The sequence below is a fragment of the Rhineura floridana genome, chromosome 11 (assembly GCF_030035675.1).
Source record: "Rhineura floridana isolate rRhiFlo1 chromosome 11, rRhiFlo1.hap2, whole genome shotgun sequence".
In the NCBI taxonomy this organism is placed as follows: domain Eukaryota; kingdom Metazoa; phylum Chordata; class Lepidosauria; order Squamata; family Rhineuridae; genus Rhineura; species Rhineura floridana.
The window spans coordinates 127,644-142,527 of record NC_084490.1 but is presented as its reverse complement, the minus strand read 5'-3'; the positions used below and the strand labels follow the sequence as shown (position 1 = coordinate 142,527).

At 51.2% G+C, this 14,884-nt stretch overlaps 2 protein-coding genes across 3 annotated transcripts; both read left to right on the top strand.

The window, feature by feature from the left end:
• The first annotated feature begins 3 nt into the window (after positions 1-3).
• On the top strand, positions 4-10,418 carry LOC133366858 (transmembrane protein 272-like). Of its 2 annotated transcripts, XM_061590399.1 has the most exons (6): positions 4-92; positions 2,385-2,491; positions 2,597-2,706; positions 2,801-2,851; positions 3,067-3,258; positions 9,592-10,418. In XM_061590399.1, exons 3-6 carry the CDS (start codon positions 2,631-2,633, stop codon positions 9,810-9,812), a joined length of 540 nt encoding a protein of 179 aa, XP_061446383.1. In that variant the 5' UTR covers positions 4-92; positions 2,385-2,491; positions 2,597-2,630; the 3' UTR covers positions 9,813-10,418. The 2 variants fall into 2 exon arrangements, with proteins under 2 accessions (XP_061446383.1, XP_061446384.1); XM_061590400.1 differs by lacking the exon at positions 4-92 and having other exon boundaries at positions 2,349-2,491.
• Positions 10,419-11,864: 1,446 nt separating this feature from the next.
• On the top strand, positions 11,865-13,576 carry LAMTOR4 (late endosomal/lysosomal adaptor, MAPK and MTOR activator 4). The gene is made up of 4 exons (XM_061589111.1): positions 11,865-12,005; positions 12,126-12,218; positions 12,474-12,591; positions 13,179-13,576. The coding sequence occupies exons 1-4, from the start codon at positions 12,003-12,005 to the stop codon at positions 13,274-13,276; spliced, it is 312 nt and encodes a 103-aa protein (XP_061445095.1). The 5' UTR covers positions 11,865-12,002; the 3' UTR covers positions 13,277-13,576.
• The last annotated feature ends 1,308 nt before the right edge of the window (positions 13,577-14,884 follow it).

Sequence of the window (14,884 nt, the reverse complement as noted above, 5' to 3'; positions counted from 1 at the left end):
GGTCAAAAGCCTGCTGTGGGTTGCCTCTGGACGGAGGCTCTCATGCGCTGGTTCTGAGGGTGGGCAGCTGGCGGAGGGTCTCCTTGACACAGGTAAAGAGGCAGCCCCCTCCTGAAGCCCCCGTTTCCACTCTCCCTGCAGTGTGGACCTTGTATCACTTTGGCGAGTGAACTGGCCTCTTTGAAGTCAAGAGTAGGGGCTGTGGGAAGATCCCTTCTCTCCCCACCCCCCTGAATACTTCCTGCCACCAGTCTTTTTTAAACAGACACACCTACCTACCTACCTTTCCCCACCTTCTTTCTTTCTCCATTTGGGGCTGTGGCTTTGTGTGCAGGGAAACAGGTTTACTCACTGGACTGCTCTGTGCTTTCCCCAAAATACTAATTTCCTGAGCTAATAACCTTAGTTGCATTCCCTGGGCCAGGCCTCAGGAAAGACTGGTGTGAGTGCTGCCCAGGGAGGGCCAGCTGGGGCTTAATTCAAGGCATGGGCCTGACCTAGGAAGGGGTTGCATGCCAGGGCTTGACCACAACATATGAAGGAATAACTATGATGAGAGTTCCTTTGAGCATGTGAAGAGTACCATCCCATCAAAGCCATCACATGCTGGACTTGGGCTGGAGTGAGGCCTTCCAGGCTACAAGGTGGCCGCTGGCAGATGGATTGGTGGAGGGTGGGTGGAAGGAGCAACAGCTTTCAGCCTGTGGTAGCTGAAAATACTCAGAATGGACAAAGAGGCTTGAGAGGGAGAGCAACAAGCAAACATGGCCAGGGCTCAGCCCCAAGTCATGCCACAATTCAGCCTTGGAACATGGGAAACAATAGTGCTCTTGAGCACATGCAGAGTACCTTCCCCTCACCACTGAACCAGCATGACCAACCCCCCAGTTTCTGGGACTGAGGAAGAGCTCCATCCTGGCAGAGCAGAGCCCCAGCATCTCTCTGCTGAGAAATGAAGTGGTTGGAGCACGCTGCATCATGCGCTCTTGTGAGGCTTTGCCTGGCTGTTTGTTCCCTTCACATACAAACCTCATGAATTGTCATTTCCTTTCACCCATCCAGAAAGCCAGTGTGGCATAGTGGTTAGAGTGCTGGACTACAACCTGGAAGACCAGGGTTCGAATCCCCACACAGCCATGAAGCTCACTGGGTGGCCTTGGGCCAGTCACTGCCTCTCAGCCTCAGAGGAAGGCAATGGGAAACCCCCTCTGAATACTGCTTACCATGAAAACCCTATTTGTAGGGTTGCCAGAAGTTAGGAGTGACTTGAAGGCAGTCCATGTTGTTGTTGTTGTTCACCCATCCCTTGTGGTGAGACAGTATTGGCATATTATACCTTTTTTATCCTTACCACGTCTTTTTTTTTTTTTTACTGCCTTCAAGTCGATCCCGACTTATGGCGACCCTACGAATAGGGTGTTCATGGTAATCGGTGTTCAGAGGGGGTTCACCATTGCCTTCCTCTGAGGCTGAGAGGCAGTGACTGGCCCAAGGTCACCCAGGGAGCTTCATGGCTGGGTGGGGATTCGAACCCAGGTCTCCCAGGTTGTAGTCCCACACCTTAACCACTACGCCACACTGGCTCTCTACCACATCTTAACCCTCTCCAAATGTGCTCCCCCCAAGCATCTCCAGATACACTATGTGCTAGCAGAGTTCCCTTCTGTGGCTTCCACCCTGCTCTTCCAGGAACCTGGGGGCAGGGGCTCCATGGGAGGGGTGGGCGAGAAAGCTCCTTCCAACAACGAGCTCTGTGCCTCCTGGAATGGGCTGTGCCTGGTCCAAACTGCCTTCTCAGCTTATGCAGGTTGAGGAGGAGCCTGAAGGCCTGACTGTGGGGCACTCGCACTCTAGTCTGGACTCATCAGTCCTCTGCATGACACCGGCTGCCCTTGCAGGTGAATCAGTGTGGAAAGATCAGAGAGCACAGTGGATACACCCAGGAATAATCCCAAAGGCAAGGCCATTGCGGCAGCAGTTACACCCAGAAGGCAGGGCTTAGGCCTGGGGTCTGTGGTGTGTACCAAGGCCAGATAGAATTAGGAAGCTTGGGTGTCACCTGTGCATGTGCAGAGTCCATTTTCCTCACCACTGAATAATGACATACTCATCCTCAGCTGTGCATGGATAGCAAATGCTCCAGGTCAAAGGGCATCACCTGAGCACCTCTCTGCTTAGAAATTTACTGCTGTGCTCTGCAATGAAGTACAAATTTAACACAACCACCTGCCCTCAGCTCAGGAAATACCATGTCCAGCTGCCTGTCCTTCCTTCCGTGTTCCCCAAGGGCAGCTGGAGGGGGTGCTTGATCAGAAACATGCTCAGTTTCCTTTGGTAGGGGCCCAGCTGTGCATGACCACCTTCCCTTCTCCCTACCCTCACAGGCAAAACTTCAGGGTGCTGATCCTGCAACACACAACTTGCTGGAAAACAAGGAGGAGGAGCCAGAAGAGAAGGCAGGGTAGTTCAATCACCTCCTCCTCAGGAGCAGGTGAGGGTGGGTTGCACCTGGCCCAGGCAGCCATAAGCGGCAACCACTACTTAAGTTTAGGGAGTGCAGAGGGTGGACAGTTGATGCCTCTTTCCTCTTCTGTAGCTGGTCTTGTGGTCTCCCAGCTGCTGCCACAGGCATGTCTGAGGAGCAGCAGGACAGCACTGCCCTCTTAACAGCCACGGAGGAGTCCTCTGAACACTCTCTCCTGATGGGTGAGTATTTGTGCCTTCCCTTTCCCATTTTTCTTATGCTGGTAGTTGCCACTCCTGTCTCGATGATGACTAGGATCTCTTTCCTTTTTTCAAGTCCTGGGAAAGATCTTCTTTGCTGCACTGCCCATTGCTGGGATCATCATTGGTGAGTTAACCCCCCCCGGCCGATATAACAGGTATCCTTTGCTCCCACAAGGAATAGATATGGGTTGTTTTTAGCAAAGTTTGGGTGGTTCAGGGGGAGGTTGGCAAATGGGGGGGCTATATGTCAAGCATATTGGGGGGAAGTATGAAGCCAGGAGGAGGGAGAGCCCAGGAATCCAAGGTTCTGAGCCCATCCCACTGTTCCTCTATCTGCAGGAGCAGTCTACCTCAGCCAGTGTCCCTGGCAGCCTCTCATTCCAATCTACCTGATTGTCCTGAGTGCTGTTGTGCTTCTGCTGCTGCTCCTCAGTTGTGTGTCCTGCGGGGATGGCAGAGGCCAGCCAAGCACCTTGATCCAGGGTTTCCACGCTGCCTGTTTCCTCTTCCTCTGCATTTGGTTTGTGGCAGGTAAGTAAGCCTCCCTTTCTGCTACCCGCCATGCGGTCCCTGACTGCCTGCCAGGTCCCGTTCCTTTGCCCATCCTCCTTTCCTTCCTCTGCTTGCTTGCCACCCAACCGGGATCTCTCCTGTTGCCCTCCAGAAGTGTGTGGCGGGGCACCCTGGCCTGGCCTGGCCCCTCCCTAGATGTAAAGTGCACTTCCCTGTAGGCTTAAGTAAATCGTTTTAAATGAGGGAATCCAAAACAGGCGCCTTGCGAGGTGGGTGTTTAAGTCAAAGTAACTCCGCCACTCCATGGCACAGAGTGGTAAGCAGCGGTAACGCAGCCGAAGCTCCGAAGCTCTGCTCACGGCCGGAGTTCGATTCCAATGGAAGGAGGAAGTTGAATGTCCGGTAAAAGGGGTCGAGGTCCACTCAGCCTTCCATCCATCCGTGGTTGGTAAAATGAGTACCTGGCATATGCTGGGGGGTAAAGAAAGGCCGGGGAAGGAACTGGCAATCCCACCCCATATATACGGTCTGCCTAGTAAACGTCGCAAGACGTAACCCTAAGAGTCGGAAACAACTTGCACTGTAAGTGCGGGGGCACCTTTACCTTCTACAAATGCATTGTTGTTCCCAAAGGGTGGGTGAGTGGGCTTTTCTGCCTAAAAGATGGTGGGAGGGCCCGAGTTGTGGAACAGCCTCCCCGAAGAGGTACGCCTGGCGCCTACACTTCTATCTTTCCGGCGCCAGGTAAAGATCTTTTTATGCTCCCAGGCATTTTAATCTTTTAATTTTCTTAATCTTTCTACTTTTAACATGTATCCTTCTTAATTTGTGTTGTATTTCGTTTTTGTTGTGCTTTCTGTTGTTTGTTTGTACATGTTTTTGTGATTTTTTACTATGATATATTGTATTTTATCTTGTTTGTTCACCGCCCTGAGAGCTATTCTGCTAAGGGCAGTATATAAATTGAAATAATAAATAAAATAAATAAATAAATTCTCTGCTTCTTGCAGTTTTGCCTGTAGACACTCTGGAACATCTATTCCCCCCCCCGTATTAGGGTTTCATATCTATCTTTCCCTGCCCTTGTCTTTCTTTCATTCTCTCTTCTCCCTGTCCCCCATTTTGGTGTTCGTAATGCCCAAGCGAGGCCCTCAAAGAACTAGCTAGGGGTTAAAGGGTGGCAGACACTGCAGTCTACCCAAATAACTGTTGTTTCTTTCTGTTGAGATTTTTTCCAGTAATTTCTTTTAAAACTAGTTAGTTGCATATACTTTGGGTGTGGAAAGTGACAAGTTAACACGATTAATGTATTTGCCCAAGGGCCTTGAGCAGGCAGATTCCTTTGTATTTCACATCTTAACAAAGACTTTGTAAAAGGTGTTAAATAATTTTGAATGGATGTACTTCCGAGGTCCTAATAATGACTAGAAGAACAGTCCTGCTGGATCAGGCCAAGGGGGCTCATCTAGTCCTTAAACAAAACTATGCAGGTAAGAAGCCAGCAGGCGTGTGGGGGCTTTCCAGTGTTTTGCACAGCCTGCAGCATGTACGACTATCTGCCTGTTGGACAGAAGTCGTGGGTGTGCTCTCGGTGCAATGAGCTCCTGGCTCTGCGGGAACGACTTCATTTCCTTGAGGCCAAGGTGGCAGACCTGGAAAAGCTGAGAGAGGCAGAGAGGTGTGTGGAGGAGGCCTTCAGGGACATTATAGCTGTGTCCCACTCCAGCGATGATAGCTCTCCTGCTATCATGGAGAACGATGGTCTCGGGGAAGGAGAGCATCCAGTTGAGGAAGAGGGAAACGATCCCTTAGAAGGGACCCATTCCTTGGGGGATGAGCAGCTATCCTCTCGTGCCGAGGATATGTCTCCAGGGGGTGGAGGGATCCTTGTAGTGGGTGATTCGATCATTAGGAACATAGACAGTGGGGTGTGTGATGGGCGTGTAGACCGCAAGGTGTTTTGCCTGCCTGGTGCGAAGGTTGCGGATATCGCCCGTCGTTTAGATAGTTTGGTAGACAGTGCTGGGGAGGAGTCAGTGGTCGTAGTGCACGTTGGCACCAACGACATGGGGAAATGCAGCTGTGAGGTCCTGGAAGCAAAATTTAGGTTGCTAGGTAGGATGCTGAAAGCCAGGACCTCCAAGGTGGCTTTCTCTGAAATGCTACCGGTTCCACGTGCAGGACCAGCCAGACAGGCCCAGCTTTGCAGTCTCAATGCGTGGATGAGACGATGGTGTCGGGTGGAAGGATTTAGATTTGTTAGGCACTGGGGAACATTTTGGTACAAGCCGGGCCTGTACAAAAGGGACGGGCTCCACTTGAACCAGAATGGAACCAGACTGCTGGCACTTAAAATTAAAAAGGTAGCAGAGCAGCTTTTAAACTGACTGAGGGGGGAAACCCGACAGGAGCTGAGGAAGGTCCGGTTCGGAATAAACCTCCCCCCTGGGATAAAAACCAAAGAAATGATGAAATTTTAAAAGGGGTAGGCCTAGAAGTAGGAATTGTGAGAGCAGGGGCACAGGATATAAATTCAGAAGAGCAAAATTACCACAGGCCAAACCACAAGTGCCAAAGACCCTTGAAGAGAGACACTGCTTACAAGTGCCTGTACGCTAATGCTAGGAGCCTCCGAACCAAGATGGGAGAACTGGAGTGCTTGGTCTTAGAGAAGAGCATTGATATAGTGAGCATAACGGAGACCTGGTGGAATGGAGAAAACCAGTGGGATACGGTTATCCCTGGATATAAACTATATCGGAAGGACAGGGAAGGACGTATTGGTGGCGGAGTCGCTCTATACGTGAAAGAAGGCATTGAATCCAGCAAGCTCGAAACCCCAAAAGAGGCAGACTCCTCCACAGAATCGTTGTGGGTGGTGATACCATGCCCCAGGAGGGACTTAATACTGGGAACGATCTATCGTCCCCCTGATCAAAATGCTCAGGGAGACCTTGAGATGAGATATGAAATTGAGGAAGCATCCAAACTAGGAAATGTGGTAGTAATGGGTGACTTCAACTACCCGGACATAGACTGGCCGCATATGTGTTCCAGTCATGACAAAGAAGCAAAGTTTCTAGATATTCTAAATGACTATTCCCTAGACCAGTTGGTCATGGAACCGACCAGAGGGACGGCAACCCTGGACTTAATCCTCAGTGGGGACCGGGACCTGGTGCGAGATGTAAGTGTTGTTGAACCGATTGGGAGCAGTGACCATAGTGCTATTAAATTAAACATACATGTAAATGGCCAATTGCCAAGAAAATCCAACACGGTCACATTTGACTTCAAAAGAGGAAACTTCACAAAAATGAGGGGATTGGTAAAAAGAAAGCTGAAAAACAAAGTCCAGAGGGTCACATCACTCGAAAATGCTTGGAAGTTGTTTAAAAACACTATATTAGAAGCTCAACTGGAGTGCATACCGCAGATCAGAAAAGGTACCGCCAGGGCCAAGAGGATGCCAGCATGGTTAACGAGCAAAGTCAAGGAAGCTCTTAGAGGCAAAAAGTCTTCCTTCAGAAAATGGAAGTCTTGTCCGAATGAAGAAAATAAAAAAGAACACAAACTCTGGCAAAAGAAATGCAAGAAGACAATAAGGGATGCTAAAAAAGAATTTGAGGAGCACATTGCTAAGAACATAAAAACCAACAACAAAAAATTCTATAAATACATTCAAAGCAGGAGACCATCTAGGGAGGCGATTGGACCCTTGGATGATAAGGGAGTCAAAGGTGTACTAAAGAACGATAAGGAGATTGCAGAGAAGCTAAATGAATTCTTTGCATCTGTCTTCATAGTGGAAGATATAGGGCAGATCCCTGAACCTGAACTAACATTTGCAGGAAGGGATTCTGAGGAACTGAGACAAATAGTGGTAACGAGAGAGGAAGTTCTAGGCTTAATGGACAATATAAAAACTGACAAATCACCGGGCCCGGATGGCATCCACCCGAGAGTTCTCAAAGAACTCAAATGTGAAATTGCTGATCTGCTAACTAAAATATGTAACTTGTCCCTCGGGTCCTGCTCCGTGCCTGAGGACTGGAAAGTGGCAAATGTAACGCCAATCTTCAAAAAGGGATCCAGAGGGGATCCCGGAAATTACAGGCCAGTTAGCTTAACTTCTGTCCCTGGAAAACTGGTAGAAAGTATTATTAAAGCTAGATTAACTAAGCACATAGAAGAACAAGCCTTGCTGAAGCAGAGCCAGCATGGCTTCTGCAAGGGAAAGTCCTGTCTCAGTAACCTATTAGAATTCTTTGAGAGTGTCAACAAGCATATAGATAGAGGTGATCCAGTGGACATAGTGTACTTAGACTTTCAAAAAGCGTTTGACAAGGTACCTCACCAAAGACTTCTGAGGAAGCTTAGCAGTCATGGAATAAGAGGAGAGGTCCTCTTGTGGATAAGGAATTGGTTAAGAAGCAGAAAGCAGAGAGTAGGAATCAACAGACAGTTCTCCCAATGGAGGGCTGTAGAAAGTGGAGTCCCTCAAGGATCGGTATTGGGACCTGTACTTTTCAACTTGTTCATTAATGACCTAGAATTAGGAGTGAGCAGTGAAGTGGCCAAGTTTGCTGATGACACTAAATTGTTCAGGGTTGTTAAAACAAAAAGGGATTGTGAAGAGCTCCAAAAAGATCTCTCCAAACTGAGTGAACGGGCGGAAAAATGGCAAATGCAATTCAATATAAACAAGTGTAAAATTATCCATATTGGAGCAAAAAATCTGAATTTCACATATAAGCTCATGGGGTCTGAACTGGCGGTGACCGACCAGGAGAGAGACCTCGGGGTTGGAGTGGACAGCACGATGAAAATGTCGACCCAGTGTGCGGCAGCTGTGAAAAAGGCATATTCCATGCTAGCAATAATTAGGAAAGGTATTGAAAATAAAACAGCCAATATCATAATGCCGTTGTATACATCTATGGTGCGGCCGCATTTGGAATACTGTGTACAGTTCTGGTCGCCTCATCTCAAAAAGGATATTATAGAGTTGGAAAAGGTTCAGAAGAGGGCAACCAGAATGATCAAGGGGATGGAGCGACTCCCTTACGAGGAAAGGTTGCAGCATTTGGGGCTTTTTAGTTTAGAGAAAAGGCGGGTCAGAGGAGACATGATAGAAGTGTATAAAATTATGCATGGCATTGAGAAAGTGGATAGAGAAAAGTTCTTCTCCCTCTCTCATAATACTAGAACTCGTGGACATTCAAAGAAGCTGAATGTTGGAAGATTCAGGACAGACAAAAGGAAGTACTTCTTTACTCAGCGCATAGTTAAACTATGGAACTTGCTCCCACAAGATGCAGTAATGGCCACCAGCTTGGACAGCTTTAAAAGAAGATTAGACAAATTCATGGAGGACAGGGCTATCAATGGCTACTAGCCATGATGGCTGTGCTGTGCCACCCTAGTCAGAGGCAGCATGCTTCTGAAAACCAGTTGCCGGAAGCCTCAGGAGGGGAGAGTGTTCTTGCACTCGGGTCCTGCTTGCAGGCTTCCCCCAGGCACCTGGTTGGCCACTGTGAGAACAGGATGCTGGACTAGATGGGCCACTGGCCTGATCCAGCAGGCTCTTCTTATGTTCTTATGCACTCTCTTCTCATAGCAGCCAACCAGATGCCTTGTCTGTGAAGCCCACAAACACAAGAGGCACCAAAAATAAAAATCCAAGAGAAAACCAATTCCTCAGGAATGCCAAGCGAAGTCCACAAGCAAGATCCGAGCGCAACAGCAACTCTCCCCACCTGCAATTCCCAGCAAACTGGTATTCATAGGTGTAGTACCTCCACCAGTGGAGGTAGAGCCTTGCTACTGTGGTTAGTAGCCATCAATAGCCTTCTCCTCCTCCATGACTTTGTGCAATCCTAGCTGGTAGCCAAATTCCATTGTTTAAAAATGCATTTGTTGTGGGGAGAAAGATTTTTTTTGTGTGTCCTGAAACTTTCAACATTCAGTTTCATTGGATGTCCCTGAGAGATATGAAGAGTCTCTGCTAACATCTATGCATTACAGTAAGGTTTATTTTTGTAGGTAAAACACAAGACAATTTGCAATTTAAAAACATAGCTTTAAAAAATCCCTGTGGGTTTGGTGTTGTACTGCAGAAATGCAGAGAGATGAGCCAGAGCCTGCCTCGATCTCAGGGTCATTCCCTGAGGGCATCTGGGGGGGGGGTTGCTGGGAAAAGGTGCTTTTCTGCCACTGGAGTCAGTGTAGACAATGCCAAGCTAGGCAGAGGAAGGGTCTACCTTGGCATAAAGCAGCCATGTTCTGAGAGCTTGTGCGTGCATGTCAGTGCGCAACCATAGTGATCTTATCCCCCATTTCTCCCCACAGGCAATGTGTGGGTTTACTCCATCTATCCCCCAGACTATGAGGCAACTGGCCATCCCACCTTCTGCCAGCGCACCGTCTTCCTCTTTGCCTTCGGTGTCACTACCGCCATCTACGTGGTCCTGGCTGTGGCGCTGCTGCTGGCCCTCTGCATCCTTGCAGGCATCTTCCTCTTTGATGCTGTCCTGCCCTACGGTGGGCATGGCTGTCGTGGGGGCCCATAACAGCTGTTGGGGGGCTGTATATGCCCTAATGTGTTGTTGGACCTTTGCTATTAAAGCTGATATTGCTGAACATAATCCCCCCTTTTTTTGCCTCAGTGAGGAAGGGTGCCAAAGCAGCTGCAACAGTGTCCCTCACTGGAGCTATGAATGCTTCCGGGTGGGGGGGGGGAATACAGCTTTGTTAGCTTAGCGTCCGTTCTGGAAAAACTGTTGGAAAGTATTGGGATTACCAAGCCTACAGAAGAACCAGCATATGGAAGAGAAGTCCTTTTGTGGATCAGGAACTGGCTGGGAAACAGGAAGCAGAGAGTAGGAATAAATTCACAGTTCTCCCAATGGAGGGATGTAGAAAGTGGAGTCCTTCAAGGATTGGTATTGGGACCTCCTGTGCTTTTAACTTGTTCATAAATGACCTAGAATTAGGGGTGAGCAGTGAGGTGGCCAAGTTTGCTGATGATATCAAATTGTTCAAGGTAGTTAAATAGAAGTTTGCAAGGAGTGCCAAGATCTCTCAAATTGCAAAAACAATTCAATGTAAAGTGATGTACATTAGGGCAACCCCCCCCTTAAATTCACATATACTTTCATGGGGTCTGAACTGAGGGAGATTAACCAGGAACCAGCCTTTGGCATTGTAGTGGATAGCTCAGTGAAGATGTTGACCCAGTGCGCAGCAGCTGTGAAAAAGACAAGATCAGTGCTGGGGATCATTAGGAAAGGTACTGAAAATAAAACTGCCATGTATAATTCTGTGGTGTGGCTGCATGTGGAATACTATGTACTGTTCTGGTCGCCGCACCTCAAGAAGGATATTGTAGAGTTGGAAAAGGTTGAGAAAAGGGCAACCAGAATAATCAGAGGCATGACAGACTCTCTTATGAGGAACAGTTGCAGCAGCTGGAGCTTTTTAGTTTAAAGTAAGAGGTGACATGATAGAAATGTTTAAAATCATGCATGGCAGGGAGAAAGTGGAGAGAGGAAAGTTTTTCTCCCTCTCATAACTCTGGAACTTGTGGACATTCAATGAAGCTGAATGTTGGAAAATTCAGGACAGACAAAAGAATGGACTTCTTTGCACAGAGTTAGTGGAATTTGCTCCCACTGGAGTTAGCGATGGCCACCTGCTTGGATGGATGTAAAAGAGGATTGTACACATTCTTGGAGGATAAGGCTATCAGCGGCTAATAGCCATGCTGGCTATGCTGTGCCTCCGCTGTCGGCGGCAATATACTTCGGAATACCCGTTGCCGGAAACCTCAGGAGAGGAGAGCGCCGCTCTTTGCGCTCCGGTCCTGCTTGTGGGCTTCCCGTAAGAGGCAACTGATTGGCCACTGACAGAACAGGATATGCTGGACTAGATGCTGGGGCCCCCTTTGCCCCGGCCCTCCTCCTCGTGCCTCTTTTGATGTCCTTCAGCGGCATATAAATGGCCTGTTAAAGAAAAGATCGGATTGGCGAGCTTGCAGTGGGAGAGGGACGGAGGCCTTGCGAAGCGCAGTAAGCAAGCGAGGGGGGCGGTTCCCCCGGGGCAGAGACTGAAAACGGAGCCGGCCTCCTCCTTGCGGGGCTCTAACGGCGAAGCGAGGCCTAAGAAGCCCGTTACCGCCACCCACCGACGAGCAGAAATCCCACCCTCTGAACCACAGCCCGCCAGCCGCGGCTCCGAGGGAGGGCTCCCAAGGCACCCGCGGGGCTCCGTTCCCTCCGCGGAGTGCCCGTTCGTTTTCCGCTTTGCTCTTCCGTCCGGCTGACTGGCCCACGCGCTCCACTCCCGACTCAAGCCTTCCTCTTCGCTTTGGCCTCGTGGGGCTAAACGCCCTTCTTCATTCGGCCGCTACGGAGGGGGGAAAAACGCCTCCCCCTTTGCTTTCTGCGGCCTAAGCCGTCCCGAAGAACGTGGCCTACAGTTCACGCGCCTCACGGAGACCCCCGACGGCTCCCCGCCCAGCGCTGCAAAGGCTGCTCCGCGCGGGCACGAGGCGCGCCCACCTCCCCTCAGCGGCCTTTCACTACAGAAAGGTGGGGGGCTAGAGCGGCGCTCTTAGAGATCCAGCGGCAAACCTCGCTTTCCGTTTCCGCCGGAAGTCAGGGCGGGGGGCGGTGGCACCGAGCGAGAGACTCAACCGGTCTTGGTCTCGTGACGCCCCCGTGCCGCTTCCAGCAGCTGGAGGAGCGGCGGCGGGTCGCAGCATGGTGGGTGGTCCCCCCCTTGGGCAGGGGCGGCGGGTCCTTCTTTCTCCCTCCCCCTCGGCCTCCGAGGGACGAGCCCCCCCGTCCAATTCATGCCCCCCATCGCCTCCTCTTCCTCCCCAGGCGGCGGCGGCGACGGTGGCGCTAACTCAGGGCCTGGAGCGCGTCCCGGACCAGACCGGATACCTGGTCATCTGCGACGGAGCGGTGCTGGCAGTAAGAGCGAGTCTCTCCCGCTCCCCCTTTTTGGCGGGCGAGGGAGGGGGCGTTGAGTCGGGTGGGGGGACGAAGGAGAGGCAGGCAGGCGCACGCGCGCCCCCCCGCTCCTTGTATCTCCCCACGGGGGAGGCGGTTCTTTCTCCTCCCCCTCCCCGCTCTAGCAGTAGTAGTAGGAGCTTTTGGGAGCTGGGTGGGGGCTCCTCTTCATCTCTCTTCCTCCTCTCATCTGTCTCTTCCTGTCTACCTGCGCAGTCTTCGGGTGACCTGGAGAACGACGAGCGGACGGCCGGGGTGATCTCGGAGCTGGTGAACACGGCCTGCGCCTTCCGCCTGCCCCGCGGCCCTGAGGTGCCCTTCCGACGCATCTCCGGTGAGGAGGAGGAGGCCGAGGGGGTGGGGTGAAGGAGAGGAGGTCCAGGTTTCTTCATCCGCGCCCTCGGCCTCATCGGAGGCTGCTTAGTGCTCAGATACTGACGGTGGAGATTGATCAGAGCCCCCAACCCGCAAGGGACGAAGCGCCCGTTCAGGGGGGTCAGCTTCTCCAACATTCTGGGGAAGGGGCGCAGTACAGGAGCCTCAAGGGAGGGGTTGAGCCCCCGGCAGGTCTTGGGCGGGGGGAGGAGGGCCAGTTCCCGTGGCAGCCCCTGGGCAGCTATCAACAAGCAGCAGTCTTGTTGGGGGGCGTAGCTCAGTGGGAGAACACCTGCATTGCATGTAGAAGTATCAGGTCCAGTCCCCAGTAGGTTTAAGTAAGCTGGGAAAGCCCTGCCCCCGCCCTGCTTGAGACCGTCTTGCCAGTTCGTATAGCAGATGGCCTTGGCTGAGGTGGGCCAAATGGTCTGGCTTGGTGTGAGGCGGCTTCCTCTCTCTTGGGGGAAGCAAAGGGGGGCACCCCAAATGCCTGCCTGGGAGTACTCTTTTCTAACAGCCTGCTCTCTTTCTCTCTGGCCCCCCCAGTGGTGTTTGGGGAACATTCCTACCTTGTGACCATCTCTGGCCAGAAGCTGTTTGTGGTGAAGAGGCAGAACGGCATCCGGGAGCCAGTGATTGTCTGAGCTTGACTTGCCTGCTGGGACTTGGGCCAGCTGGTTGAGGCAGAGGAGAGAGCTGGAATGCAGGACAAAAGCCCCTTCGGGTGTGGGTATTGGGGGGGGCTTCATCCCATGGGGTTACACATGCCTGTGTGTGGCGGCTGGATGGCTCACTGGGGTGTGTTGCACATACTGTTAAAGGGCTTTGCCCCAACAGGAGTTTAATACATACAGCTGTGGCATGACAGCTGTATCACTTGGAATAAAGTTTTTTTTTAAAAAAGCAACTATGACCCTCTTGGTCTGGCTGCTTGGCAAACGTCATTCTAGAACTCATCACTTACCTTCAAAATATTGTCTGGATTTTCCTGGGCTCTGGCTACAGGGAACAGTCCCTCCACCCCCCTCCAACGGGTGCCATAAAGACGTATTTTTGTCAGCAGCCACTTTTGGATAATTTGACCAGAAAGGTTGGCCTGTAAATGTTGATCCTCTATGGGGGGAGGGGGCCGCCACTTCCTACCCGAAGCTATAGAAAGCCCAGGTCTCTTCTGCAGCCCAGCAGGAGGAATTGGGTGGATGTTACACCCTTTTAAGAATTAGACAACTACCTTGCTGCATCGGGGCGGGGCAGGAGCACCCGTATTGCTAAGGGTGCTGTGGGTGGGCAGTGGGGGTGTGCTTGTTCTTTATATGACATCCCTCTCCATGTCCACTACAGTTCTCCTTTTGAGGTGCCTGCATTGGCCAGGATAATGAGCGCAGCCGGTCTGACTTGGCCCGAATGGCCCCTTCCCACCCCCCAAGCAGAATGTGGCTGGCTCCCTGGTCTCCACAGCTCAGCCTGCTCTTCTGCTGTCCTCTGCAGCTGTCTGACTACTCAAGGATTTTATTTGGATTCCTGCATTGAGCAAGGGGTTGGACTTGATGGCCTTGTAGGCCCCTTCCAACTCTACTATTCTATGGGGGATGCACCTCCAGCCAAAAGGTGGAGAGAACCCACAGTGCAGAGCAACCCCCAAGCAGGGTGTAGGAAGGGAGGGGGTGTTGATGCAAGGGTGGCATACATCAGGTGTGGGGAACATCTGGCCTTCCAGATGTTGCTGACTACAACTCCCACCATCCCTGGCCATGCTTGCTGAGGCTGGTGGGAGTTGCAGTTCAGCAACACTGGAGGGCTCAGGCTTCTCGATAACCCAACATACATGGTTTTTATCCTCACCACAGCCATATGAGGTAGGTTAGGTTGAGAGATGGTGGCTAGTCTAAAATCACCCAGTGAACTTCACAGTTGAGTGGACTAGGGCTGGCTGGCTTTCCAGAGGGTGAACATCCCTGCCTGCCTTGTATGCCTGGTTCTCTTCCAGCGTTGTGCTGGGAAGGGCATTTAATGCCAAAGGAAAGAGTTTTTTTCTATGGAGCAAAAATGGCTGCAGCATTGCTCTTGGCTGGGTGGTGGTGGTCTACACTCTTTCTTACCTGCCTTGTCCATCACTATTGCTTGGTCTTTCAGTGCCCCACCCACACTGCCACTCCTTTCCCTGTCACCACAGGGGGCTGGGGCGTCCCACATTCTGCACAGCAGCAAGCAGCTTGTTGATCTGATTCCTGAGTGTGTGTGTGTGTGGGGGG